Below are 27,864 nucleotides of genomic sequence, written 5' to 3'. Positions count from 1 at the left end.
CGGAGGTGCCACTGTGGGAGCTGGAGAGTGGAGGGGAGGCGGACGATAGAGGCGGAGGCGGGGAAGGCAGAGGCGGTACAGAGACCGGAGGCGGCGGATTGAGGCAGAGACGGGCGGAGGGGCACACCTCTCCACGGTGGGACTGCAGGCTGGGCGGGGTGCTGATGTTGATGAAACTGGCGGTCAGTGAGCCCCCAGTCACGGCCCGGCCCGCAGCCCTCAGTCACGGTCCAGCCCGCGTGGGCCGTCCAATTTGTCAGGATTTGGTCAAGGGCCGGTGACAGTAGGCCGTTTACGCGCTAACCTCAGCGTTTGTGGGCGACGCGCACTGCCTCAGGTGACTTTCAGTTGACGCGGTTAAAAATGTGTGAGACGTGAGCTGCTGTCAGAGGCTGATTTTAGGAGATCTTTGCGCCTCAGCCACAACTGGTGAATGATATATCCGTCGCCCGTCGGTGCTTTGCTGCTATCTGAACGGGGATTTATCTCACTCATGCACCTTGCACGGGACTGCTGAGTTCCCTAAGCGACTTTTGCAGGGAATTTGGGGGATTAGGCAGTTTACACACGACTGTAAATCATCCTTGACACATTAGGTAACTAATTTTATCAGTGAACGAACCGAGCGACCCATAGAGTACAGGTGTTATAGGCGGTCAATGACATCGTAACTGCACTGACATTTCCTACCTACTCGCCTGAAGTGCTTTCAGAAGTGCCATTGCATGAGTTCCTTCTTCCAAGACAAGTGACGATTGTGCTAATATTTTTTTTTTTAATTTTATTAGCCGGTATGGCGCCCTTTTGTACTCAATGTCTACCTATCAATAGACATATTAGATAGACATATTGGCATGCTGCTTTCTGGATCAATAAACCGGCATTCATACTTGCGGCTGTGTTATAGGAGCAGTTAACAAAAGTAAGTACGTCATTTTAGGGACTGTGTTGGTAGGACTCTACTTTTGGAATACCAAAATCAGTTTACAATGTAGCGCAATAGGGCTATAGGTGTATGATCTTTAACCTTCCAGGCGGTGGGGGGGGGGCATTTTTTGCCCCCCCCCCTTAGTTTTTTCGATATATCTCGAGAACACACACACACACACACAAAAAGTTTATTAAGGAACAAAAGATACACGAGAAATAAAGCATGATCAATGAAACATATGGCACAATGTAGCAACATAAAAGTGATAGCAGAGTGGTGCAAAAGCGCAATCGCTTAACTCGAGGCACCACTCTGGAACAAAAATAAAACATGTGAACCAACCGCCGCCGCCGCTGACCAGTCGCTCATGAGCGGTAAATTTTGGTGTTCCATCAGCCGCTCAGCTCTCGGGATTGCAAATTTTGAAAACTTTGAATGAATTTATTTGTTACTACGAAAATCTATTTGTTTTTGTCAAAAACTTTTGAAAGGCATAAGCCATTTCTCGACTGCCCTCGCCACTCAAGCGATCTCCGTGGATAAGAATGTTCAATTTTTGGTCGGGTGAGTAATTTGCAAAATTTTCTCCCAGTATACGAGAAGCGTTATCAAATAGTGTTTTCCTTTGGGCATCATAATTTCGACAGAATATTACGTAGTGGCGGACATCTTCCTTGAAGTGGCCGCAAGAACAGAGAACCGCTGCGCCGATCGTCACCAAGCTTTCAGTACCCTCCCGAGAATAGCTATTGCACATTTTGGCCAAAAAATTTCCAAAGGCTATGATAGGTTGGACGCTAATGACGTCAGAGTGACGTCATTTCTGGCATTTTCGACCCCAAAAAAAAGGTTTCGCGATCAGGCTTTCAGGCAGGATTTAGCTATCAGGCATACAGCTTTAGAGATACAGAAAAATGTTTCAAACATAAAAGGTGTAGAATTTAGAGGGCTACAAAACTGCCATCTCGCATTTTTGAAATTTTTGGATTTTGACCAAAAAAAAAATGAATATAATAGCCGAAAAATCCAAAAAGTTTTTTTTAATTTCGAAAACACGGAAGATATGTGATAGACCCTACCGCCTTCTATCTACGTACCAAATTTGAGATCGATACCTCTTTTTTTGGCCAAGTTATAGCGAAAAAACTGTTCAAAATTGATGACGTGAAAATTTTCAAACTCAATTTTTAGCAATTCTAGACCTCGTAGCGCAAAACAAAGACCACCATTAGACTCTCCGTGACGAGCTGCATCGAATCAGTACCCATTTCATGCAAAAATATCAACTTTGAAATATGACCTTTTTGACCTGACCTTGACCTGACCTCCACCAGAAAGTGACCTAAACCGTAACCGCAGGTTGGCTTGAAATAGACAAACACTATTCGTTAGAATTGTGTTTTTCTATTGAAGAACAACCGGTACCTGATGGCCTTATCACCAACACCATTGAATTGGAAATGAAAAACTGGCCATAAAACATGCATCGCACAACCTTAGTAAAGTTGGGTTCATGTGGTGATCCTTGGTGACCTTTGGTGACCTGACCTGTGACCTGACCTGGTATGATCAGTGACCTCTAATAGCAACATATGTACTAGACAACTGACGCCCTATATCGCTGATTTTCGACAAAATGCGTTTTACTCGGTGTTATAGCGCTTTCCCTAGAAGCCCCGTGAACGGTGAAACATTTTATCTCTGACCTGACCTGTGACGTCATCGGTGACCCCGAGGTCAATGGAATTTGGTTTCCTTCGACAAATTTGACAGAGCTATCGAACGCCGTTTGAATTTTCCGGATCCGTCCAGTAGTTTCGGAGATAGGGGGGGGGGGCAAAAAAATGCCCCCCCCCCCCCCACCGGAAGGTGGTCGGGAGGCCAACCGCCTGCCGGGTTAAACCTGTGTGATTTCAGCAGGCGCATACTCACACAAACAACTACACAAGCACGCATACACGACAAATCCACAAACAAAGACACCTACACAAACAGCACAGAGTACTCACAGACACGCATCGTTTGACAGCGGCCGGAGCGATGTCCGCGCTGGGAATAAATGAGGCGCGATAAACTAATTAATTCGCCATCGCCGGTCATTATTCAGTCGGTGGCGATTGTTCTGGACGAAGCAGTCAGTGGCGACTGACGTAACTGACGTGAAACTCGCCGGCGTGTCACGTCATGACAGGGACCCGATCACACTGTGCCGCTAGTAAAGACAGTACCTGCAAGATAAAGGGACGTAGCGAGGCGACATGCACGCATTTGACAGGCCTCCGCAGACTTTTAAAACCTGACTCCATTGTGACTGTAGATTCTCGATAAGTGACACTAGGAAATCGGGGCACAGAGAGGAGTGAATTTGGTATTTTGGCGATCACGCCTTTGACATATCCAGATGCCATCTTGCATCCTCAATGTGTGGCTCGACAGTTACGTCCAATATGCTCCTTTAGAGGCACATTGTTAAGTCTTTGAATTGGCGTTAATGCAGGGCGATGAGCTGATGCCGCAATGCGTCATATACATTTCCAAGATGGTTATGGAGTCTGTCAACAGTTGGTCGATTAGAAGGCCTAGCGGTCGTTAATCGAAGGATGTTGACGGTATTTCAGCGCTGTTGAAACATTCCGCCGCTCGGTGTGCTCGTCTCCCAGCCCGCTGTTTATGCCAATGATGTGTACAAATGGCTGTCATATGGCCGGTGGCGGCTCGAAGACCATTTGTAATCATACCTCGGCTGCATGGAGAGTCGCCGGGCCGGCGGCACGTCCGAGCGCGGGAGATTCCGACACCACTGACCGTGACCGTGCGTGGGACTTATAAAGTCGAGCAGAAACGCTCTGAGCATCAACCATTTTAAATTACATCCAGCAGAGGTCACTTTTTTGAATGCCTACGTTTTTCTTACGACACGCGGCTCAAATTAACAAGGTACGGACTTTATAGCAGCCTAATCCTTATTTTACCTCAGATGTGTTTGTGTTTCGATTTGTCTATTTGTAAAATAAAGATTTTTACACAGTACTTTGAATATTACTCTAACTTTATTCTTCTCTGGCTTTGTCTATGTATTTACTTTTCAAAGAGTTTGTTTTCCAGTTGCCACTGTTCCATGTAGGCACCATGAACTTAATGACTACCTTGGGCGAAAAAATATCGGGCTTCGGTGTTGAAACAACGTCCCGACGGCATTTCTTTCCCATACCCGTGCCAATGCGGCTCCACCTGGAAGGTGTTCCATAACTGGCCGTCGTTTTTTTCCTGCTTTTCTCTGTGGCCTTTCTCGGCTAGCCCTGCGTCTGTTTGCCCGGTGCCAACTGTGGTTTATTATCACCATACCTCCGACGCCGTGGTGGGTCTCCTCCTCTGGCCTGAGTGGACTGACCGACGACCGGTTGAACGGGAGGCCTCAGAGGGCGGGTTGTGGGTCAGTCGGTCACACGAGTGAGTGTGAAGTTGTGAAGGCAGGGAAGCTGGCTGGAGGTCAGAGCAACAGCTTCCGTTGGTTTGGACAAATTTGGAGAATTCCCTGTCGAACATGCTGCATGGTCAGTCTATTGGTTTCCTTATACGTTCATGCGCCAAGCAGAACGCAGTGCTAGTGGTGTGCGTGGGTAACCGTAACGAGCATTCACTCCGCTCTCCCTTCATGTAACAACGCACACATAGGATCGCTCCTGAATCAGTCCTTTCACGTCAGTCCCTTCACCTGCTCATTGGTAGGAGTCGCGTGCCAATCACCGGCCATTCTTCGGAGCCGTGATGCATATCGCCAATGCACGGGGACGGGGGAGGATACAGCGTTTGTGTGGTGGCATTCATCAAGATCAGATTCTGGTTAGAAGTCCAGCAGGACGAGGATGACACGGTGAAACTTTTCTTTTTGAGAGAGCACGAATGAACGAACAACCGGGTTGGCTGTCGTAAGATACACTCCCTCCTTATCATGGATCATTTGGATCGAGCCGCTAATAATTGTCGAATGGGTCATTCCATTACCTGTTTTAAATTGATAGAGGATGTGTGCATCGGGGCTAAAATGTCATCTCCTCTCACTCACTGGGGGATTGCCAGTCTCTGTCAAAGGTTGGTTTTATCATCGAGCTCATTCCATGACTTATTTCTGTTTTTTTTTTTTTTTTGGTGCAAAGTTTAGACTTTGCCTGATCCATAGATACAGTACCTACTTGTTTTACCACTTATCACCAAACCTTACCCGTGGGCTGTGGCCGCTGTGGGTTGCCACGGTCCCCGAAATAACCTGATCATTGTCATTTTTCGATATTAAATGGGCCCTCATTTTTGCAGTCTCCTCTCGGAGCGCTAATAGTACGGTCCGATATCAGCGCGGCCATATCAAACGGCCGTGGCAGCCGGTACTTCAAAGGTGGCGTAATGGGCCGTGATAGCGGCGTAATGCTTGTAATGATGCTCCTCGGGAGACCGCCACGGATGACCGTCGGTGGAGACGGTATCAGCCAGATTGGATACCAGCGGGACCCAGCGGGGCTCCTCGGCGGGGGATGACGCCTCCCCCCGGTCCGACCTCGGGGGTCCCGCCGTCCCCCACGCTGACCTGAATTCCGCCGGTCACAGGAGAGGTCAATCTGCGCCACTTGCACGGCCGAAATGACCGCCTGCTTGTGCGGTGCACACTGCACAGATGGCTAATAATGGCGGAGAGAGAGAGAAAGAGAGAGAGAGAGAGAGAGAGAGAGAGAGAGAGAGAGAGAGAGAGAGAGAGAGAGAGAGTCGACTCGGGAAACGGCATGACTTATGAGAGCGTGATTGCGGATGCAGGCACAGGTAACTAGAACAAGGTAATCGGGACGAGCTGTCCGAGGCCTTGTCTGCTGCTCTGTTGAGCTCCGATTATTAGAAGGAAAGCAAGGTGGTTCCGCTCGTAAAGCCGTTGGGTGGATGAAGTGTGTGCCACTGTAAACTTCGAAACAAGTTCAATTGGCTCTGAGGAATGTAATCCAGTGCATCTGTGGGGTCTCACGATTGGAAATGGAGATTGAAGTTGATCTGTTGCTGCGCCCGCTGCGGCGTGCGGCGGCGTCTTTGTGGATGTCCGACGTCTGTTTTCTTTTCACGAACCACACCCCTTGCCTTCACCATATGACCGAGCAGCCTCTGCTCCTCCGCGACGGCGCCCTGCACCAGCGCCGTTCTAAATATTTATTTGCGATCAGCCCCAGTCGTCGGCCCGGGCCGCCTCTGTCGACTCCGACATCGGAGCCGCTGGAATGCGACGATTCTCAGACCGCGACCTCTGCATTGTTGTGGACCTGTCTCGGGTCTCGCCTCGGCGTCTGGACTGCAGACGCTGCCACTGGATCCGCCGGCGCTCGGCACGCGGGTACGCCCCGGGAGGAAATCCTTGTCTCAGGTGACGCCGCTCGGTCCGGCTAGGATTTGTCGAAGAATGTCGGGCAGGTCGAATTATGAGCTCGGTAGATGTTTTAGTTGACCGCGTACCGGGACTTTTGGAGACGGATGTTTATTCCCTTGGTAGTTAGCGAGAATGCCGGCTTCTACTCGTGCAGGACAAAGTGCTGCACAGTGAAAATGCGCCTGCTTGTGTGCTCGGCTTCAGTGGATGGGTTTCCGCTCTTTGTATGTAGATGATTCCTTCTCAGGTATCATTATGCATGAAAGGTCTGAAGGACTGTAGTTTTTTTCTTCAACCAAAACAGCTTCTGGACGATAAGTCATGAAATGCGCGCAAAGTTACTCGATAAATATATTGGAAAAAAACTTTTTTCATGCACATCTTCAATCGTTGATCATTTGTAGGTCTCGGTCGATAGATTCCACTCAGTTGGTGGTCGGTGGACGGTAGTCGGTGGGTGGTGGGCGGTGGATGGTGCGCGGTGGGCGGCGGGCGGTAGGCGTTCTGCGTGTGCGTGTGCGAAATCACATCTCCCTCGGGCGGATCCGGTGTCGTGTCGTGTCGTGTCACACCGTGTCAGGGTCCGCGGTCGTCTCCGGTGTCAGACGGGCCCGCCGATCCAGCCACTGTGGTTCGGTCCCTTCGGCGGTGGTTATGCAGATTCCCCGACCTCACACCTTACGATGCATGCTAACCACTACAGTTTGTTTATCATCGTTCTCTTTCTGCTCTTTTCCCTCTTTTCGTCACGACACGGTCCTGCCTTACCAGGTCACTAATCGTGCTGTCCTATGTAAAACGTTCTTTAGCTCAAAAACTTCCAGAACGAAAGCACCCTGATTCTTCGAAGCAGGGTTGCATGTGGAGAAACCGTAAGGATGCCTCCTCGCACGTGGCAACACCCTGGAACCGCTGATTTATGGCATGTCGTTACATTTCAGCGACGGGGGCCATATTTCACACCAGTTCCTCATTAGCCACACATCAGTCGACAGCTCCACCTCATGTATGAATTTGGACAATCGATAAACGTATCACTGTCAATAAGGTACTGCATAGAGTTTTAATGCCAATCGGTGTCAGCATTAGATTCTCACTACCTACGTTACTGCGAAGCAGTCTTGATGGCAGCTTTGAACCGTTCACATGGATCCGTGACGGAACGTGGTGATTTCTGATTCGACTCGTTGAAATGGTCTGCATGGAGGCGGAACAATCAGCAGTTGATGGAAGCTGTTGGCGGCTGATTACCCCTAGCAGCCTGTCGGCACGGCTGAGTTCACGGCTCTGTTCTCTCGTATCACGTCACTGGCCCACTGTGCCCGGCTGAGGTCAGCCCGGTCCCCCGGGGGCCGTCATATGACGTCACTGAACAGACTGGGCAGATGCCGGCGGCACCCGGCGCCCTGCACGCGGGGTGCTGGGCGCTGGGGTAGGTGTGAACAGCGCCCCGGGGCTCCTATGAGGTCACCTGGCCCTGGGCTGATGGCCGGAGCAGGATAACGCTCCCAGCCGGCGCCGGGCCGGGGCGGGCCGGACCGATAGCGGGCCGGCCGGGCCGCTGACGGGCCAGATTGGTGAATACCCGGTCCGCTGTGCGCCCTGACCGTCTACAACTGCCCGATGATGTGGAGACAGGAGAGGCTCTGAACAGAGAGTGATAAAGCTGCTCGCCAGCGACGCCGCGCTTTTCCTACGGCATCGCATCGACCACCGGGCGCCAGTGGTTTGATGGCTATGCGACTTCTCATTTCCCCTTCTTTTCCCCTATTCTCTTCCTCCTCGTTTCCTCTCTAGTTATTTATAAACATGAAGGTACCCATACGTGAATGGACGACTGTAAGTGCAATACTTGTTCGTAATGTTGGCGGGAAATATTGTTCAGCGTCCACTTTCCCACCACCAATGAAACTTTTTTTTTGGAATTAGTCCAATCATAGACCTCTGTATACCTCTGTATACCTCTGTATCTGTATACCTCGGTATACCTCTGTATGGTCCAATGAATGCGCACCTTGCTAATGCGGTGACGGACTTTTATCGGCTCATTCACAATAAACCTGACAACTTCGGCTGCGTATTTTTAGATCACCCGACAACGGTACCTTTAATGACCCGATAACGCGTTGAAAGGTATTCGAGATGCAATCTGAATTCCTCGGCCATTTATCACCGGCACATTCCTTCAGTCGCTATCCGTTAATCATGGGAGACGCTCTAATCTACCGCTGCCTTGTCGATGGATCGCAGTAGCCATTTATTCACACAAAGTTATCTCACCATATCCCATATAGGTTTGTATCTTGGCTACGTGTGTCGTCGCTCTAACATGTGCTAATTCCGATGTGGTTTATCACGATGATTATTTTTCACTATTTACCGCTGTAAAATTTGAATATTCAGTCATGTTTTAGCAGCTCCAGCATCTAAGCATGTCATGAATGAGGATTAGAGTAATTTTGAAGTGCAGGAGTGGTAGGTCGGTTCTGTGGGCCTGCAGTGGACTGTTAGACAGACGTCCTCCTCAGTTGCTGCCGTTCTCTCGTCATCACGCCGCCACATCTGTCCGCCCTCACGGCCACGGCAGGCGTCATCACTGTCGTCATCGGAGGCGTCATCGGCGGCGTTTTTCGCCGGCGCCGACGGCAGACGTGAAGGAATGCCACGCCGGCACTATTTTGTGCTCTCGTCAGCTGAGACCAAGGCCGGAGGGGCTCGGAATAACCTCCCGAGGGCACTGCTGCTCCCCCCCCCCCCCCCCCCCGCGGTCAACCTCTGCCCACCGGCTCAAGTTCAGGGTCGCCGTGTAGTTCGCGATTTGGCCGCCAGAGGGTGGGCCAGCGGTGGGTCGGTCGGTCGACGGTCCAGGCCCGCCGGTACGACAGTAGTAGACCGGTGAGGCCCGCTGCCGGTGGGTCGGGAATCCGTGCGAATTGACCGGACCACGAGCCATGGCGCGCCTGTCCCGGACTGTTCTGCTGGTGGTGCTGACCGCACACTGCGCCCTAGTCCGCAGCTCCGTCCAGCTGGTGCGCAATGGTAAATATGAAAGACGTACTCTAGCCATATTGCAACGGGGGTCGATGAATCGGTTTTATTGGGCATTGGGTTTTATTGGAACGACTTCTGTTGCCTCCTTTCATCTTTAGTTGTCGATTTGGTTGCCATTCCTTTCGGTTCCATGGAAGTGATGCTGTTCGAAATGGTATTTCAGTGGGGGAAACTGTGGTCAAATCTTCTATTTTTGGAAGCCTTCCATTTTTGGAAGGACCTTCCATAAATGGGTATGCATTTTCCAAAAATGGAAGGCTTCCAAAATTGGAAGGTCTAATCTCAGTGTTCCCAACTGTGATCCACATTCTTTGATTTAAGTTACGGCCTTTTTAAATGTGTAACATTAATAGTTGATTTTGCCATTTATGATCATTGATATAAGGAGAAGCAGCAGTGCTAGTGTTGGTAATACAGGCATGCTATGTCAATGTACATAGTGATATAATAGCATGGTGTCCTGGCGCACTGCTCTCTTTTTCTACTTCTAGAGGACACATAGAAATTCAGAAGAGAAAACAGCTGGTCAATAACCAACCAGGAGGAACACAGCTATAGCCCTGACAAAAAATGGTTTAAATTAAACTTACTTTTCCTCATATAAATTGAAGATTCATGCTCCTTCGATAGAAAGTAACACGAAAAACGGCGCAGCAACGCCTATTTAATTCGTCCCATATTCCGGAAAAAACATTGAAAAATGACGAGACCTCCACCCAAATGTTTGGCGAAAGCCTTAAAAAATTGAAATCAACCACACAATATGCTAATAAATGCAGAAAACGGCAACAAATACAAGTTTTACTCGCCACTACACTCCCGAAACCGCCGCACTCTGTCCAGACAATTCCGCACTGTAAATAAAGTCGGCGGTATCGAACAAGCATGGCCCGTCACTAAAGTACTTTTAAGGATATTTACTTTTCGTTTTTGATGCTTTTTGCTTACAAAATGTTTGATAAAGTCTTATAAAACCATCGTTTGTCGGTAAATTTTTGTCAATTTTCCACGACTCATTACTTTGAAAAATTACCTAAAATACATCCACGCTAGGATTTAGGCATCCACGCTAGATTATGGACACTTCACTATGGCGAATAGAAAGCGACCAGGGGCGATAGTCGCATTTGCCTCATGTTCGGCGGAAATCGGTAAGTTCCAACATATGCGCAACATTTTCTATATTTGGGTACGATGACGTCGTCAGCGTACCCATTTTTGGAAGGTGCGTACCCATATATAGAAAATCCTTCCAAAAATGGAAGGCTTTCTAAAAATGGAAGATTTGACCACAGTTTCCCCGACTGATTTAGGTATTGGGACAAAGGTAGCTAAGTTATCCAAGTGGACCCATTTTGTCTTTAGAATTGCTTTAAGTTAAGTTGTCCTACATATTTTGTGAGGAAATAATAATATCAAATTATCAAATAATATCAGATGCCATATTAGTACAGCAGTGGTTATAAAGCAAATGTTCAGTCACCGGAGGTTAGAGCGTTGTTGCTGAACCACAATCGACAATATCCGGGGAATCACGCACTATTTAAGAAGATCAAGTCCACTCAGCTGAACACTCCTCGCACGCCTTGGCTCTACTGAATCGCACAACCGCGCATTAAAACGATAGCACGGGAAATCGTATCATTCGCATTGAAAGCACGGCCTTCAGTCGTGTGGTTCCTGCAAAGACCTGTGTCCGGAATGCAAGGGATTTGGTGGTCTTTGTTCATGGTGCACCCAGGTGCTGCAAGGCGAGCAAAGGCGATTTGGAGCATTGTTGCAGGATTTATGAGAGGTAGGTAGCGTCTGGATTCTGTCTGATCAGATAAAAACAAACTCTCGAGGCTGAAGCATTTCCGAACGGACGGTTGGAGCTAGATAAAGTGACCCAGTATGATGGCACGTGCGAAATACGAAGATAATCAGTAGTAACACAGATTTAGCACTTGTTCGACTTTGTAATCTCCGTGTCATGCGACAGATCTTCCAGTTAAAGCTCTTGTAAAACCTCTAGATTATAATCACCCATTATCTCAAAGACCATAAATGACAATCTGCACTCGGGCGCTTTTAGGCCGGCTTTTATGTTCCGCAGTAACCGGCCAAACGACGTCCTGCCATGCTCTCCGTACCACGGTGTTACCTGTTCCGACGTTCGAGACACAATCGCGGATCAGCGTTCATTGTGTGACCCTGTCGGTGGCTCTGATCCTCGCTGACGTTACAAGTATGTGACAAAGGTCGGTATTGTTGAAACAGACAGTCGCAGTTTTCTCTTCACTGTAGATTGAAACAGGGATTGTAGAAGGCCGGCAGTTACTGCGGTGGCTCGTTGCCTCCTGTTCTCTACCATCGTGGTCAATCAGACGGCCGAACGGTGATTGAGTTTTCCGTATCCTTCCCTTCTATCATCTGCTGCATTCGTCCCGTCAAAACTTCACCTAATCCCGACGTTTTTCCTTCGTATCTTGCTCCTGTACCTTGGCATTTGTCTCTTAGCTTTCACCCACTTGCACATTGCCCTTCCCGCTGCCATATGAAAGAGAAATAACATCTATCATTCATTCTGTTGCAGCTTTTCACTTTTTCATCATTCTCGGCCTTTTTCTCACACCTGCAGACTACGAGCACCTGCAGACATACCTATCTCTCCGCCGCAAAGTATTTACCCGTTTCCCTCTCCACAGTTTGACTGCCATTGGTCCTCCGACGAAGAGCTGCACTTCCAGCACACCTTCCCCATCCTCTGCGGTCGCGAGGTGTCGCGGCCAGTAGCTCAGTAGCGACTTTCCGGCGATGTCAGTTATGTCTGACCTGCCTGAGCCTGTCACTGATAGTGTTTATTTAGCGGCGAGCTGTCCTAGGCGATCCTGAACCTGCCGGGACCCGCGGTCACTAGGCAGCCGCGGTGGGGTACTCTATCAGGCCTGACGTCCGAACCCTTTCATCTCCTCAGCCCTCTGATAGGTGGTGACGTACTGACTGGCTGGCAACTGGCCTCCCGACTTAGTTTTAAGCGTCCTGCGCTATCAACCGTCTACTGCGCTGGCAGCGCTGCCAACCAACACGCATGCGATGTGTCGGCGCATGGCGAAACCTGACCGCGGATGTTGGTACTGGCTCGGCTTCACTTAGTTTACGGCGTGTTTCGGCGAGGCGATCCGGTTTACTGCGTGCTTTAGCGCAGTGATACCTGCAGTTGAGGCCATGAAGGATCGACCGACATTGAGAGCACTGGGATGGCGCTTCAGAGAGGCGCATTTGCACTTTGATAGCTTAGGTCATAGGTCACCAATAAGTTGGTCTGGGCTAGTTCTCATTGCCTGTGCCATGATCTAGATTGGCTTGGAGTATGTCGTGCCTAATGGGATGCCCGGGACGTCCGGGGCCGTGTGGCAGCCCGTGTGGCATTGTGTTTGGGCAGTGTGGCGTGGTGGCAGCCGTGTGGCTTTCAACGGAGCTCTGTGAGACGTGACAGACCCGAAATTGGCTACACCCGCCCGGAATTTATGAAGGGCACTATTACATGCCTTTGGCATGAATCAAAACAATGAAATGACTGTGCTCGGCGCCGTCCCGAGCTGAAACGAATGCTGGCAGGGGACATATGCATTATGCACGCACGCAGGCTCCCAAGGGTCTGTCTTTGCACTCGAACGTTTGTATCGAGTTCGATAACTAAAAGTTCACTCCCAGTTATCAGCTGTGCTGCGCCGGGACCAAATATGTGTCAAGTGGCGTCCTTGTGTTTAAAATTAACATATCAGTAGTCTTTTCTTCCAACGGTTACAGGGCAGATGCTTTATGTGTGCACACTGGTCACACTTGTGTGAGCAGTTGCTCCGGGCCTAGCATCGCAATATGCCCCTTCCATTGCTGCGAATATAAGTCTGGAGGAAATCAAAGCTATTTCACCTTTAAATAGTCTAGGCATGGTTATCTCCTAAGAACACCGCCTGTTCACGGTCTCGCACGGTGGGTCGTTTTGTTTGTGAACGTCAGATGACGGCCGGTGATCGATGACGGATGAATGACGTCTGACACCGAGAGCCGTCAACGTGCGTCAGCAGGACTGATGACGGCTGACGGCTGACTGCTGACGGCTGACGGCTGACTGCTGAATGCTAACTGCTGACGGTCGAGGTCAGCCCATACGGCACGCAGTCGGTCATTTCTTGAAAGCGAGAGGATCAGCTCAGACAATAACGCCAAAGTAGGTGTTTAAGCAGTCTGCAGAATGACCGTGCTGGTGCCATTTGTGTCTTTGTTAAGGATTTCATGAAAGAGGGCATGGTGTGTTTGAACTTCGGTGCTTGTCAAATGCACATGAAAATACCTAAATACGGATTTTTATTTGAGAACTGTGTAGGAAAATTAAAAAGGTCTTAAGTACAGGCTCCACGGCACACTTTTTCGGTTTTTCGTTTCGTTTTTTTCGCTTTTTCGGCTTCAGTAGACGATCAGCTTCACTTGATAACATTGGTGTAGCTCCACGGCAGCGAAACCGAAAAAACGAAATCAGCAACTCGAAAAAGCGACGCGAAAAATCGAAAAAAAACGACTCTAAAAAGCGAAAAAGCGACTCCAAAAATCGAAAAAGCGAAAAAACGAAGCGACTCGTCCAACCCAAAAGTTTGGATCGACAATCAGCTTTTCCAAGTAATCTTCAGTTTTTCGGCTTCAGCACGTGACGATGTGGTAATACTGATGCATGTTTCCGACGATTCACATTTCGGTACTCCTAATGGAAAGGAAGGAATGTAATCGCTCAATAGTATTTCAGTGTAGATATGCACATATCCACGTGAAAGGATTGAATAGCGGTTAATTATGTGAGATATATGCACGTATTTATTTCATCTTTTGTAAAACCTGTTCATCATGTTTATAGCCGCGCCCTGCTAGGGGAGCGGTGTTTGAACACCACCTGCAGTTTTTCGCTAATATCTCAAAAAAGGGTGACGTTTCGCGCCACTGTTTTTGGCACACCTTATCAAGCACATTTTTTTACACATGTTATGAAAATTTCAGGACCAAGGTCTCTCAAGGTCAGGTCACCAGGTCAGGTAACCTGGTGAGGTGGTCAGAGTGACCAACTCAGAAAATGTTCCAATGCTTATCATTGCTACACCAGGTAACGGATGGCTTTGGAACTTTCAGCAATTCAAGAGAGTAGCAGTATGCACAAAATGTATATCACATAATTTCGATATCGGTAACCCAAGGCCACGTCAATTTTGCGACCCCCCCCCCCCCCCATTGCCTAGAAACTGAAAACTGAACGGCGTTTTTTAACGAACGTCATTCTAAACACTCTCAGGTTACAAGTACACATAAGCGTATAGGAACCATGGGTGCAGTGGATGCAGCTGCAGCTGCACCCACAATAATTATCGAATAGGTACCGACAGTGCATTCTGCACCCATAATAATCGAAGCAAAACCCCCTTTTCGCATCAACGCTACTGCAGTATGAGTTCAGGATATTTTCCCTTCTACCCATCTTTCGAGTCATTTGCTTCTTTGTCTTCATAACATGCTGTTCCTACGCCTATGCAAGTAGGTACACATGACACAATGAACCGGAATATGGCACCCGTGACCCCTTGTTATGCCCTGAGATCATATCAGGTCGCGAAAGGTATGCACAATTTTCGGTAATAAATTTCGATAAATGCATGCTACTATAGAGCGATGAAAACACATTCGATGTGTTCCACAGGACGATACAAATCGGCTGATATGTAGGTATCACGAACTTTGCGGCCAGGTCATGACCTAGACCAGTCCAGTTAGCTTAATGTTCATTCGAAGCGTCTCGACCAGAGAAACACGTTTCTGGTGAAGGAAAGCTCGTGCAAGTTTAGAGCCAAAAGTTATTGCGGAAAAACTGTTTTTGCAGAGTTGTCTATTTTGGGCGTTTATGCCCCTGCAGGATAAACCGTGAACCTTACGTCAAATCTGAGGACATGCTAGCGGAAGAACGTTAAAAGAACGTTTGATTGCGCCTCTCGGCGGCGCTATAGCCCTATCAATTCCTGAGCTATGGACCGATTTGTCGAAAATTGTCGAAGTTTGACCTATAGATATTGGCGACATTTTACCTTCGATGATCTCTGGTGACCTGCCCTTTGGCCTACACCGGACTTAAAAATGGCCGAAGCAGTTTGTTCCTTATTTTTAGGTTTTTTTCAAGTGTCGGCTACGGCGTGTCGCTACGTGGCTCAGGAGCCAAGTTAGAAGGGGTGTTTCCCCTACCAGCAGGGCGTGGAAATCCAGGAGCCCCAGCGGGGCGCCGGCTAGAAGCTGCTGGAAGTTTAGTCAAGCCACCTAATTTCCTACTACAAAACAGACGAGATCTATTTTAAGTAATTTCCATCTGTTAAAACAGACAAGAAAACAGACCCTTAAAGCCCCTTGGCAAAACTGCGACCAACGCATTGCATTGGTTGCAAACAAAATAAAAAGAGCTGGCGGTTGCACAGCGCGTTCCAACTAAACAAAAATCAATGAAACTCGAAAAACTCAAGTCACGAAGCGACAAATCGAAAAATCGAAAAACCGACGCGAAAAAGCGATAAATCGAACCGAAAAAGCGAAAAACCGAAAAATCAAAAACCGAAAAAGTGTCCCGTGTAGCTTGACCTTTAGGCAGTAACTAAACGTGAAAAAGCGACGTTTCATCCGCGAAAAGGTGTTTAGAAAGATCGAAAGCTGCATAAATTTCTGTATTATGATGTCTGAAACTACATAATAATGAAGCAGACAATGTTGAAACTGGCAGTCCCGATTGCTAATCTGTTTAACCTTCCTGAAGCCCACCTGACTGGCGGCCAGCGAGCCCGTTCGGCCGGCCATCGCGATCGCCGGGCCAAAACCGCGCCGCGGCGGTCTAAATCCGTCGGATCGCGGCCCAAAATAGCGGTCCTCTGCCGGCCTTCGGCCTGTGACCCCGCCGCTGCACCCGTCGCGTCGGCGGCGGTGGCTGGGGCCGGCAGGGTGCGTTTTCGCCTACACTTTAGGTACCGCCAGCAGTGCAGGTAGCGGCTCAACGGTGGTCGATGAGGAATAAACGGTGAAAAGAAAGCCCAGTGTCGAAATGTGTTGCTCTAATTTGTTAGGATTCCAGACAGACGTCAACTAGATGGTGATGGATGGGATAACAGTTACAAACTCGATGTCGGAATGCGCTAACCGACAACAAAAACTGACTGCCTTCTGTGACTGTCGGAAAATAGATAACTGTGTTCGTCTAATGCTGAGCTGATATAGCAGCTACTGTGCATTTCGTGACTGCATCACCACCTCTAAAAGAAGGCGCCTCGGCTCTGAAAGGAGCGCGAGGAGGCTGTCCTTCGTATATCCCAGCGCTGAGCAACATTGATCAGAGATGGCATGCACAAAGCGCCCATTCAGTGTCGAGCTGGGTGTGTCTGGCCCGTAGGAGCTAGCCCAGCAGCTGGCCCGTTCGAACCCAGGTCATATGTCAACAATCCACAGCAATGACGGAATAGCGGTGACGCGCTGGACACTGAACAGAGCCCGTGTGTAGGAGAGAGCGGAGGATTTTGGAGAGAGGGGTGTTACATACGTAGCCGTAGGTGACTCACGTGACACCCGACACACTGATGTCCAGTGCCGAGTTGTGACTCACTTTTCGTAATCGATACGCGGGCGTAAAGCCGACCGGCACACGACGAGTGCTGTGAGTGTACGGAGTTCGATGTGTCACCATTCACCACTGACCAGCCGCAGTGCTGCTTCACCAGTGGCTGGTGACCAGGCCTGGTGACAGGCGGTGAGGCACGCGACACCAATACATAAGCTGAGATCGGCTGTCAAAGATTCAATATATGTACGGTGGTTGTATCGTCACCATTGTCACATGACTTGCCTGATCCATAGATCAACTGGATTACAAATAGATACAGCCAGTTTTCTGGGGGTAGTATGGGTATGGAAGTGGTATGTGCGCACTACGCATGGAAACGCTCGTACCTACCATTGGCAGTGGCACCGTGTGCTATGGCCTGCGTAGTATCATAATTGGCTCGGCCGGGGAAGCCTGCAAGTCCGACCGGACTCGGCGATCGGCGCGACCTTGGTCGGCCGGCAAATCGAATCAGAGTCGCGGCCAGCGACGCCCCACAGCGAAGCCCGATAGATGATTGGCATGTGTTACTACGGTGGCTGCCGCACGCCGCCACCGCCGCCGCTGCGCCACTGCTGCCGCCGCCGATAAACCCGCCACCGCCGATAAACCTGCCGCCGCCACCGCCGATAAATCCGCCACCACCGCCACCGCTGCCACCTGATTGCCGTCACCACGGTCAACCCATAGGTACTTACGCTGCGGCTCTGTATTTCTACGCTTCATAGCCGACTGAGATGTTAGGTACACGTACACCATTGGAGTCGGTGTAGGTACTTATATGTTCAGAAAATAGCAATGATTACCTAGATTATGTGGCAAATGCACAACATTTGCAACGCTCCATGGCTCCATGGCATCCTCTTGGTAGATGGATATTAAGGCGAAACGAGTAGCTGCGCAATCTGGGATCACTCTGCACAGGCTGTCACTTTTTTGTGCATGTAGCTCATGCAATGACTGCGAATGGCGTCTTTGCCACCTCTGCAATGTGCACGCCCATCAACACCTGTGCTATGGTCTCAGTCTGTCCATCAACTGCTCATTGGATTCAGCTCACGGCGCCGGATGAGTCATCTGAGCTTCCCTGACGACGTGGCTGACGGTCTGTGTGACGTGACCCAAGACGTGACCTGCCTCCGCCCCCTGCCCTCGGACTCGGCGCGGCTTCTGTTAGCTGTCGCTGAGATGTTACTCAGAGCGAGATCAATCCATTAGGCCTGCACAGGCCGATAATGCCATTCGGCGAGGATAAACAGCCTGGCGGTCGGTCACAGCCACCGACCCTGTTTATCGACGGAAGTGTATGTTTTGATAGTTCGCTCTGACTATAAGTACGAACTGCACGGGACGCTGACACGGTCGCCCCGGTCCGTGATAGCGACCTATCTCCACGAACGGTCATTGCTCAGCGGATACGGCGACCCGCTATCTCATCTGAGACACGCCAGGCGCCCCATTAGGGACCGTGCAGCCGAATCGTGTTTGCGGCGAGTCATTTGGCCGAGTTTTGGACGAGCAGCGCTTTAATGGTAGAGGAGGGGTGACCGGAGTTGCCAACGGCAACCACGACGGACTTATGTATGTGTGGGCTCATTGTGCGGAGTGTGCCGTGTTGTCTGAGTGCCGTCCGTCCCCGGTGCGCCCGCTGACCCGATGTCGCTCCTCCTCTCCGCAGCAGCAGCGGACGCGTGCGCCGACGTGTCGTGTCTATCGACGGCCGAGGGCACCTCTCTGTCTGGCTGTCCGGTGGACTCGGTGCTGAAACTGGCGCCGCCGGCCCGGCCCGACTGCTGTCCTTCAGTGGCCGAGTGTGTGTGTGACCTCGAGTCGTGCCCTCGGCGGCCGCAGTGCGCGCACGGTCAGCCCACCGTGGTCCGCGCCGGAGACAGGAGGCCAGGCAGCTGCTGCAGCATCTGGGACTGCAAGGACAGCGAAGGTGAGAGCGCCGCGGCCAGAGGTCAACTGGGGTCACCGGAGATTAACTACATTTAGAATGAACGTCGTGAGTGAGGGGGAGTTCCTGGACCCAGCTGAGCGGCGGACTGTTAGAGGCCGCCTAGAACTCCGGTCATGAAATTCACCAGTCACCCTGGATCACCATCCATCAGCTGGGGCGGCGGGGTTCTGAGCTGCACAGCCCAACCTTGACCGAGATCATGATAACAGACCTCAAGTAGACTAGCATTGTAGCGATAATTAGGCCCCTTTGACAGCTGACACTTTAGCTCGGCTCTGCTGTGTGTTCTCGAGTCCAATCAGATACCCTCAGCATGGTGTGATTGATCCTTTTTGTTTGATTAACCTTAATCTGCCGCCGTTTGTTGTTTCTGTTTGTCGCCGTAATTTTGCTTACCCTGTACCCCAAACTGAGTGTGAATACCAGCACCTAGCCGCCCTAACCCCACCCCACACACCACTAACGCTCGGTGGCCGCGCCGCAGCCGCGCCGGCTGCCGCGCCTGCCGTGTCCGCGGCGCCGTGCACCAACGTGAGCTGTCCGCCGGCGGCGCCGTGTCCTGCGGACAGCTACCGGTCAGCCCCGGAGGGATGCTGTCCGGGAGCGTGCGTGTGCCAGCCGGCGCCGTGTCCTCTGCCGGCGTGTCCGGGCGGCGCGCGGCCCCGTGTCCTGATGGACGCGTCCGGACAGCCGGGCGCCTGCTGTCCCGTCTACCAGTGCGGTAAGTTGCTATTCCGTATACCAGTGCGGTAGGCTAAGATGATCTCACCGGGCGTACGCTGTCCGTCTACCAGTGCGGTAGGTATAGCGACCGGGCGCCTACTGCTGCCCCGTCTACCAGCTGGTAGATAAACCGAGTACCGACTGGGCGCCTGCTGCCGCGTCTACATTCTAGTGCGGTATGTTGCTGTCCCGTCTACCTGTGCGGTGTGTTAGTGCTTCTCAACGGGCGGACTGACTCGCCTCTTTGGGGTACAATTCCGGCACGTGAGCAAGTCTTTCCTTGAATGTTAATTTGGCGTGGTGACGTGGTGATGACGTGTTTTTATTTTTAAAAAAAATTGTCTATTTTATCTTTGCCTTGTTCATCGCTTACCGCAGCTGATCAATATGTCAGCGGAAAAGAAGCCATATCTCCAAGCAGATAAAAGTTCTATTGATAGAAATTTTAAGAACCAATTGCATTTCTGCAATGGGATATTATTGTCGTTCCGTTGGACACGTTATGAAGATCCTATTCATACCAATCCCTACAGAAATTTATCGACTCTAACGTAATCCCTAATCCCTTATATTATATTGACACATCAACCCCTCTCTCTCTTTTGTATTTGTATACAAGATGAGTTGATATGTTGTCGTTAATGATAGAGCCGAGTCGCAGTATGACTAAACGACTTCTATCAACAAATTTGATTTGTTTTGTTTGGACATACAAGTTTTATACCGAGACCAAATGGTGTTGTTTCGTTTCACGCCCATAACGAAATTTTCGCATCACTTCAGCTCGTTCTAATACCGTAAACCATCGAACCTGATTGGTTTTTTAACTAACCCCGCACAAAAAAAAAAACATGATAACGGCAATGTTCGGATGGTGAATCGTAAAAGACTCTCCGTTCTCAACCTCTATAATGACTGACATTGACATATTCTTCTCTCGGCAGAGGAGAACTCGACGTGCGTGCACCAGGGCAAACGGTACGAGGAAGGAGCCACGTGGCAGATGGACCAGTGCACCACGTGCCATTGCAAGGACGCCGTCAGCTTCTGCGACCAGCTACAGTGCCCCGAGCTGGGTCCGTGCCCCCAGGTGACCGACCCGGGCCAATGCTGTCCCCGCTGCATCGGTGAGTACTTTACTTACAGGCCTACAGAGTACCGATACAGCGTCAAGTAGTGGCAGTTAAGCTCCGGCTCAATCTTAATAAATGCCGTGAAATGAGTATGGCAGCACTGGCTGACGTTCAGCTGCAGAAAACGTCTATCAATTGCAAAATGGTTTTAGTGCATTTCAGTCCATCATACCTATATTCTGACGTTCCCAAGGATCGCTCCGCTGAGTCGGATAAGCATTTGCTGGCATTGGTATCACTATAGATGACCCGTAAATAGAATAGCACGCCCTTTATGATGGGACCATTTGTTTTGAGATCAAGTGACGCTTGGTGTTGCACTTCAGATTTTCCTAGTATGGCTAAATGTTAACAGGAAGACATCATATCCGTTTGAAGCACGCGCCGCGCCACCTAGCAAGGAGCTTTGGCTTTGTCATTCGAGCAGCTATTGACCGGTCCCTACCTATGTTTGGCTCGGCACTCTGGCATGTTCTGCTAGTACATGCATTATGCGGGTCCCAACTGGTGCTATTTGAGGCAGATTCTTGACACCCGAGCACTGTTCCAAAGCCCTTTTTATCATCTTTTGCCAGAGTTATAAAGAGCCGGTGTTGTAGCCGGGAAAAAATGACTTGCTGTTATTGAACTCTGGCCAGGACGAGGATGGAGGTCTGCTTTTTGTGTCTTGCCAATAATGCCGAGCCGAAGCATCTCTAAAACAACTGTGGTGCCGTGCGAAGACTACGACTCATTTCCATGTTACTCGTAATACAGTGGTAAGCGGTGGCTGGCATTCAAAACAGTGTAGGAATCATTTGACATTTATTCTAAGGTCCATTACATTAGGTCCATTCTAAGGTCTGTGTACTTGCAAGACAAGTGTCACTTGTCCATCCCTCCAGTTTCTTCTTACGCGATATGTGTCACAAAGTGGCATTTTTACACAAACTAAAGGATGATGATTGATACAATCTGATTGATAGTATCTGCCACTCCGATCCGCGATTGCATCAGCTCTGTTGGGTAGCTGAGTAATCTGACACCGGTTCGCCCCGCTGCCGTGCAGCCGCTGTTGGTGTTGTGGCGCGGCCGTAACTCCCCGTCATCCCGGTATATCAGTCAACATGTCAGTCAACATATCAGTCACTCAGTCGTCCCACATATTGGCCACCATCGGGTGCCCAATGTCTGATATTTGCATACAGATGAAACATGTGTCCGCTTCGACGGCGACACGACAAAAACAAACATCACATCTCAGTCAGTGTCGTTTAGCCGTTTGGCTGCTCACAAATTGTGTGGTGATTTGAACAATAGGTAAAGTGTCTTTTCGTAACTGGCGATGCTGGAAATAACATGAGTAGTAGAGCGGAACAATTCAACATTATATTCAACTATCGATAAGCAACGGTAAGAATTCATCTCACAACTATTACTTCAACAAATTTCTTCAAAAAAAAAAATATCATCCTAATTGTCTGCATCAACAAAACGGCTGATTTATTGGTGTAGTTACAAGTGAGGAAGTATGTATCACTGGTTCTAATGTCTAATGCTCGTAAGTCGGTGCCCATGTTCGTTGACCCGGTTTCTGTGGTCACCCTTCACCCCGAGTCATTTCTCCGCGATTCATAATATGATCATTCATCCGAGTGGGCTAATTGCGTCATAAACCTAAATTGTATACACATCCCAGTGGGTAACGAGTGTGCTCTCGAATGTTATCGTCGGCGGTGTACGGGATACGCTCGCCGTGGGGCCGCTGGACGTTACACTGCGACCGTCACGGCGTCACGGGGCATGATACTGTCCATGCAGGGGTCAGTGGCCTTTCTCAGCGCCGGGTCCATGCAATGTGAATGGCCTTTACCCCCGTAGTAATAGTGAATGCCGGTGAAATAAGCCTGATTGTATCGATAAAGCAGAACACGAGCTTTCTATGAATACTAAAGGCCACTTAGTGACCCTTCGGCTTCTAAAGTCCGATTTGGCTGCCGCTACTCCACCCTTTGTGTCGAGTACGGCAAAAGCTAAATTCAGCTGGACTGCGGCCGAAGATGGCTGTCGTTCCATTCTCTGGTGCGCCCGTGCGACTGTCCGTTGTATCCGCAAAACTTTCGGGTTATTTCACGAAACAGAGACGGGCGGACCGCAGCCCTGACCGTGAATCGGGTGCAGCATGCAGCTCCACCTCACGTATCAACCGTGGTGTGGCAGCGCTCTGAGGTTGCAGAGGTCACTGCAGACCCGTCAGCGGCCCCAACGGTCCCACATTGCTCGCGTCACCATCACCTTGCAACGGTCGTGCTGGCTCGCTACCGCTGCCAACGCGACCTTGCCAAATATGGGAGGACCCGCACGGACCCGCCTGGTTCGACTAAACGGCTACCCAGCCACTCCCATGAGGGAGGTGGGAGGGGGGAGTGATGTATTCATTGACCCCGAGACCTCGCAGGGAAGGTTTGGCGACTAGCGTCACATTTCGTGCCACCCCGGACTAACGATTAATGTCACTGCCGCGCGGACTAGGATGAATGATGGCAATAGTCATTTGTTGCCTTGACATGCGTGGGGCACCGGCGGATATTACTTCAACCGCACCGGGCGCCCAGACACAGGCGAAAGGGTATAATCCCGTGTAATTAGACTAGAATTATGAACAGATATGACTGCACCGGGCGCGCCTGTCTGAATGGGGATGATTTAGCAGTATGGTGCAGTAGTGTTACGTCCACTGGGCTGGTGATGTCAGCAGAATGTAGCGGTAACGGCACCGGCGCGGGTACGGCTGGTCTTTGGGAGCGGTCTGAGCCCACAGCTCCCCTCATAACATGCAGCTATGAGGGCGCAAGGAGAAGTGTAATTAACGGTAACTTGTGCCTTACTCACAGTTGGAGATATTAGCGTGTCACATAAAAATAGACGGTTTTACAAGCTATACATTCCTTGCAATTTCATGGTTTATTTGTATGCAATAATGTATCACAAGGCACTTTTTCTTTTACAAACAAGTAGCCCGTCCACAACGCTTGGTTAAAACAAAGATGTAGAAGCATGCATACTTTAACCCTCGCCGGCACAGGGGGCACAGGGTTGATGCACCCCCCCCCCCCTAAGGTTTTTCGCGAATAACTCGCGTAAAAAGCGGCTGATCGCGACGAAACTTTCAGTACCCTCGCATTGATCAATTTTACACCTACCCTGAAAATTTCATGACCCTGACCCCAATGACCTTTGACCTGTGACCTCTTTTCCGAGACCATGTTTGACCGGAATCGCGATTCGGCGTATGTCGGCTAACATTAGCCGCGCGTTTGCAAGCTTTTTGTGGTTTCAAACGTTCATACATGTGATTTGATGTCGCTCCCATACATTACGGTGGGTGTCAAGGTCACCTGAAGGTCAGGTCAGGTCATTGACCTTTGGTGACCTTGGGTGACCTCGGTTCACTTTTTCGAGTTTTACATGTTTCTAGGCTAGTTTTTGGAGCTGAATTCGAATTTGGCAACCATTTGAACATTTACGAAGTAGTTTTGGTGACTTCGTAACATGTTACGAAGCTGCCAGAGGCGGTTGACACGTATTACGAATACCCGTCACAACCCCTACCGGTTGACCTGACCTGACCTGACCTGACCCGACCTGGTCTAAATGCTTAAAGACATCATCTCTGATCAAAACTAACACGATATTCGTGATCAGCACCCCGGAAAACCACGTTGCAGCCACAATTTACGACTTTCTAACAGGTCCCGATTTTCCCGGTTTTCGGGTCATTGACCTGACCTGGAAGGTCACCCGATGACCTAGGACCTTAAAATTGGGTATCATCGGCTTCGTCTCGTGACGGGCAACACGCTCGTTTTTTCCGCGAAGCTCTAGCTCGATCAGGGGCCAAACGCGAGGGGGGGTCGTACCCCCCCCCCCCTTGTGCCGTCGAAGGACGCAAAATGGCCTGTGCCGGCGAGGGTTAACCCGCGCGGGGCTGGGGTCTCCAGCCGAACGCGCGGGGCTGGGGGATGTAAATTTTACCCCCCCCCCCCCTGTTATCTCCCGAACTAATGGTCCGATTTGGAAAATTCAAACGCCAATCGAAAGGTCTCATCACGAACAACTAAAAACATGTACTTAATTCAAAGTTTGAGGTCAAGGTCAAGGTCAGGTCAAGGGTACAAGTTGCAAGTTTCTACAGTATCGGCCTTGCACCGTAGTTGCCGAAGAATGGAGTCATGGACTGAGACTGATTGCCCAAAACGTGTTCTTAGGCTACCAAGACAATATTCGTTGCATACAATATCATTCAGAGGTCAAGGTCAAGGTTAGGTCAGGTCAGGTCAGGTCACCAAAAACAAAATATAGAAAAGGGCATGTGCGACACATGTTTTATGGGTCATTTTACTCATAGAATTCAATAGGCACACTCAATAAGTGATATGGGCCACCTCTGGATGAATTTCAGGTCGAGGTCAGGTCAAGGTCAGGTCAAGTGAGGTCAAATTTTGAAGTTGGTTGTTAAGGCCTAAAAAGGTGTCTATCTGATGCAGTTTTTCACGGTGAATCGAATGGTGCTATTTTTGTTTCCGTACGAGGTCTAGAACTTCCAAAAAAGTCATTTTTCAAAAAATTTGTGTGTCGTGACGTCATAAAATTTTGAATAACTCCCACATTTTTGAACCGATTCTTCTAAAAATTGGTATGTAGGTGCACATACAGGGTGTCCCATAAGTTCGTTCTCACCTAAATTTTACGTTTTTAGGCTCTCTTGCTTAAAGGCACGCTGAAATTGGTTCGTTACTGGGCTTACGTGGTTGCCATGGCTGGTAGAAATATGCCCCACAGTAACTAATTTCTGTAGACAAAATAGTTTTTGCTAGAGAGCCCGTTTCCTACACAGACGGCTAATGCCGCAACATAGAAGTCTCCAATACGGGTACGTCTCGGTATTTAGTCAGCACGTGACCATTCGCGACGATTGAGGGTGATTGAGGCCTACCAGTCTGTAGACAATGTCCATCGCTAACTGGACGCACAGTCAGCAAGTGACACCGATGATTTGTCGGGAGTCAATCATTGCAAGTTTATCCTCTTTTTTGTCAGCTCTCAGGAGTGAGCCATGTGGCAAAAACTGTGTGGCGCCAAAGTGGCCATCAAAAAGGTCAAAGGGTTAGAAAGTTGGTAAACAGACTTTTCAGGATGGATTACCAGCTGTCTAAGAGTGTTCTTTCGGGGTACATAACTCAAGGTGACTTAAGCTTTGCTTACCGGAGGGCTCAAAACAGTCAAAAACGTCTTAAAATGGCCAAACATGAGTTTCGTTATGCCTGAGGCTAAAAAAACTAAAGGGCTGAGGACATCAACCAGGTCATCTGGACTAACTAGTCCATGTTCGAGATGAAACACCCGTCCAAACCCGAAAACAACCCCATAAGGGCAAAGGAGGAGGCCTCCGTTTCGTCCCGTTATGTTCCTATGCGAAAGGCCAAGGTCACGGTATTGTGGGGTTATAGGCGTCCAGACGCTGACCAGGCTGCGAATGGTGTCCCAGAAACAGCTTTGAGAAGCATAATGCTTTTCCAAGAACATCTAGGAGGAGTTTCAACCCTCAAGCTTAACTCGAACCGCGAGTATGAGCACATTTATAGAGGAGAAAATGGCATCCGTGAGGTCGTAGGCCCATCTTCAGGCAAGACAGTGCATCAGTGCACAGGTCAAGCAAAGCTTAAAAGCGGTGCAAGGAGACTGTGACAGGCGTTTGTGGCAAGACCACATAGCAGGCACCTCATCGGATCAAAATTTCATAAAAATTTGTTGGTTATGCTGAAAATTAGGCTCGTCGAAGTGTAGCGCTGTTCCAGCCTCGAGGAGCTCACGACGCATGTCAAGTCAGTCTGGATTAACTTTAAGCCTGCTATGCAGCCAAACATGCCGGTTGGCATGCCGCAGCATGTGTTCATGTGTTTGCCTATTAAATGGGGAGCACATTGAGGGGTCACAAATATATCAAGACGCAATGTACTCTGTTTCACATGCAAATATAATGTGAGAACGAACTTATGAGACACCCTGTAGACCACTTCTCTGACATATATTCCGGTTTTTTCGATACACTCAAAATTTTGGATTTTATAATTATTTTCCCAAAAAATTCAGTTTTTTGGAAAATTTTTTGATCAAAATCCAAAATTTTGAAAAAACTGAGATAGCCATTTGATAGACAAAGTAGAATTACGTATATCCTTTTTTGTTACGTCTTGATTCCTTTAAAAATCAAGATGTTAGTGGCGTTTGAACTTTTGCAGTTTTTGAGGCGAAAATGGCGAACATGACGTCACTAAAACGTCAATTTCTCAAACATTTTCCGACGGATTTCGCTCAAATTTTCAGGGAACGTGTCAAATTGATGTAAGAAAGGGTACTGAAAGTTTGGCGGCGCTGCGCGCCGCCGTTTTTGAGATATTGCAAAAATTCGCGAGGGGGGTAAAATTTACCCCCCCAGCCCACAGTGGGCGATCCGGCCGGTGTAGCCTCGCGAAACCTATCGGCGTTCATAACATCCATGTTTTTGAAGCTAGAACCACAATATTTAGGAGCAACCTTCTTGAATATCCAATGAGCATATGTTTTAAATAAGGACTATCTCTTATAGGATTTGCGCACTGTGGCTAGCTTGCAATTTGCCTAATTGCTGCTCGAATAACGCATGAATACTTTTGAGGGTAGGTCGAAATTTATGACGGTATGAGCTGGGTAGGACATTGAAATGGTGTGTACCTCCGTAGAAAATTGCTTCCAAACCATTTTTTTATTCAAACGATTATGCCCTACCAATTTATACATATCATGAAACAGCGTAAATCTCGCCCGGCAAGGCCCCATTTCATAAAGTGACCCAAGCAGCGGGTTTGGTTTTTGGTAAATAACTTCGCAAAAAATGGCCGCAGAACCACGGTTTTGACATCGTCGTGTTCGCCTTGCTCAGGCGCGTCGAATGGTATACTTTTGTTCAGGTGAGGCCACCGTAAGGTCAACCTG

The 27,864-nt window shown here is 49.3% G+C and overlaps 1 protein-coding gene across 6 annotated transcripts in view; it reads left to right on the top strand.

Annotated features, from left to right (window-relative positions):
* The window catches only part of LOC122383736 (cysteine-rich motor neuron 1 protein-like), a 99,401-nt gene that overhangs the window by 61,570 nt on the left and 9,967 nt on the right, over positions 1-27,864 (top strand). For 2 of the 6 annotated variants that reach the window (XM_043370467.1, XM_043370466.1), the window contains exons 1-4: positions 9,216-9,371; positions 18,713-18,973; positions 19,479-19,715; positions 20,662-20,844. In XM_043370467.1, the coding sequence (XP_043226402.1) occupies positions 9,284-9,371; positions 18,713-18,973; positions 19,479-19,715; positions 20,662-20,844 (769 nt within the window). In that variant the 5' untranslated portion in view covers positions 9,216-9,283. Of the gene's footprint in view, positions 1-9,198; positions 9,372-18,712; positions 18,974-19,478; positions 19,716-20,661; positions 20,845-27,864 lie in introns of those variants that run through there. The other 4 variants (XM_043370463.1, XM_043370464.1, XM_043370468.1 and 1 more) reach the window with 3 other exon arrangements.

The sequence above is a fragment of the Amphibalanus amphitrite genome, unplaced genomic scaffold (genome assembly GCF_019059575.1).
Source record: "Amphibalanus amphitrite isolate SeventyFive unplaced genomic scaffold, NRLGWU_Aamphi_draft 000172F_arrow, whole genome shotgun sequence".
NCBI lineage: Eukaryota > Metazoa > Arthropoda > Thecostraca > Balanomorpha > Balanidae > Amphibalanus > Amphibalanus amphitrite.
This window is presented reverse-complemented; position numbering and strand designations above follow the sequence as displayed.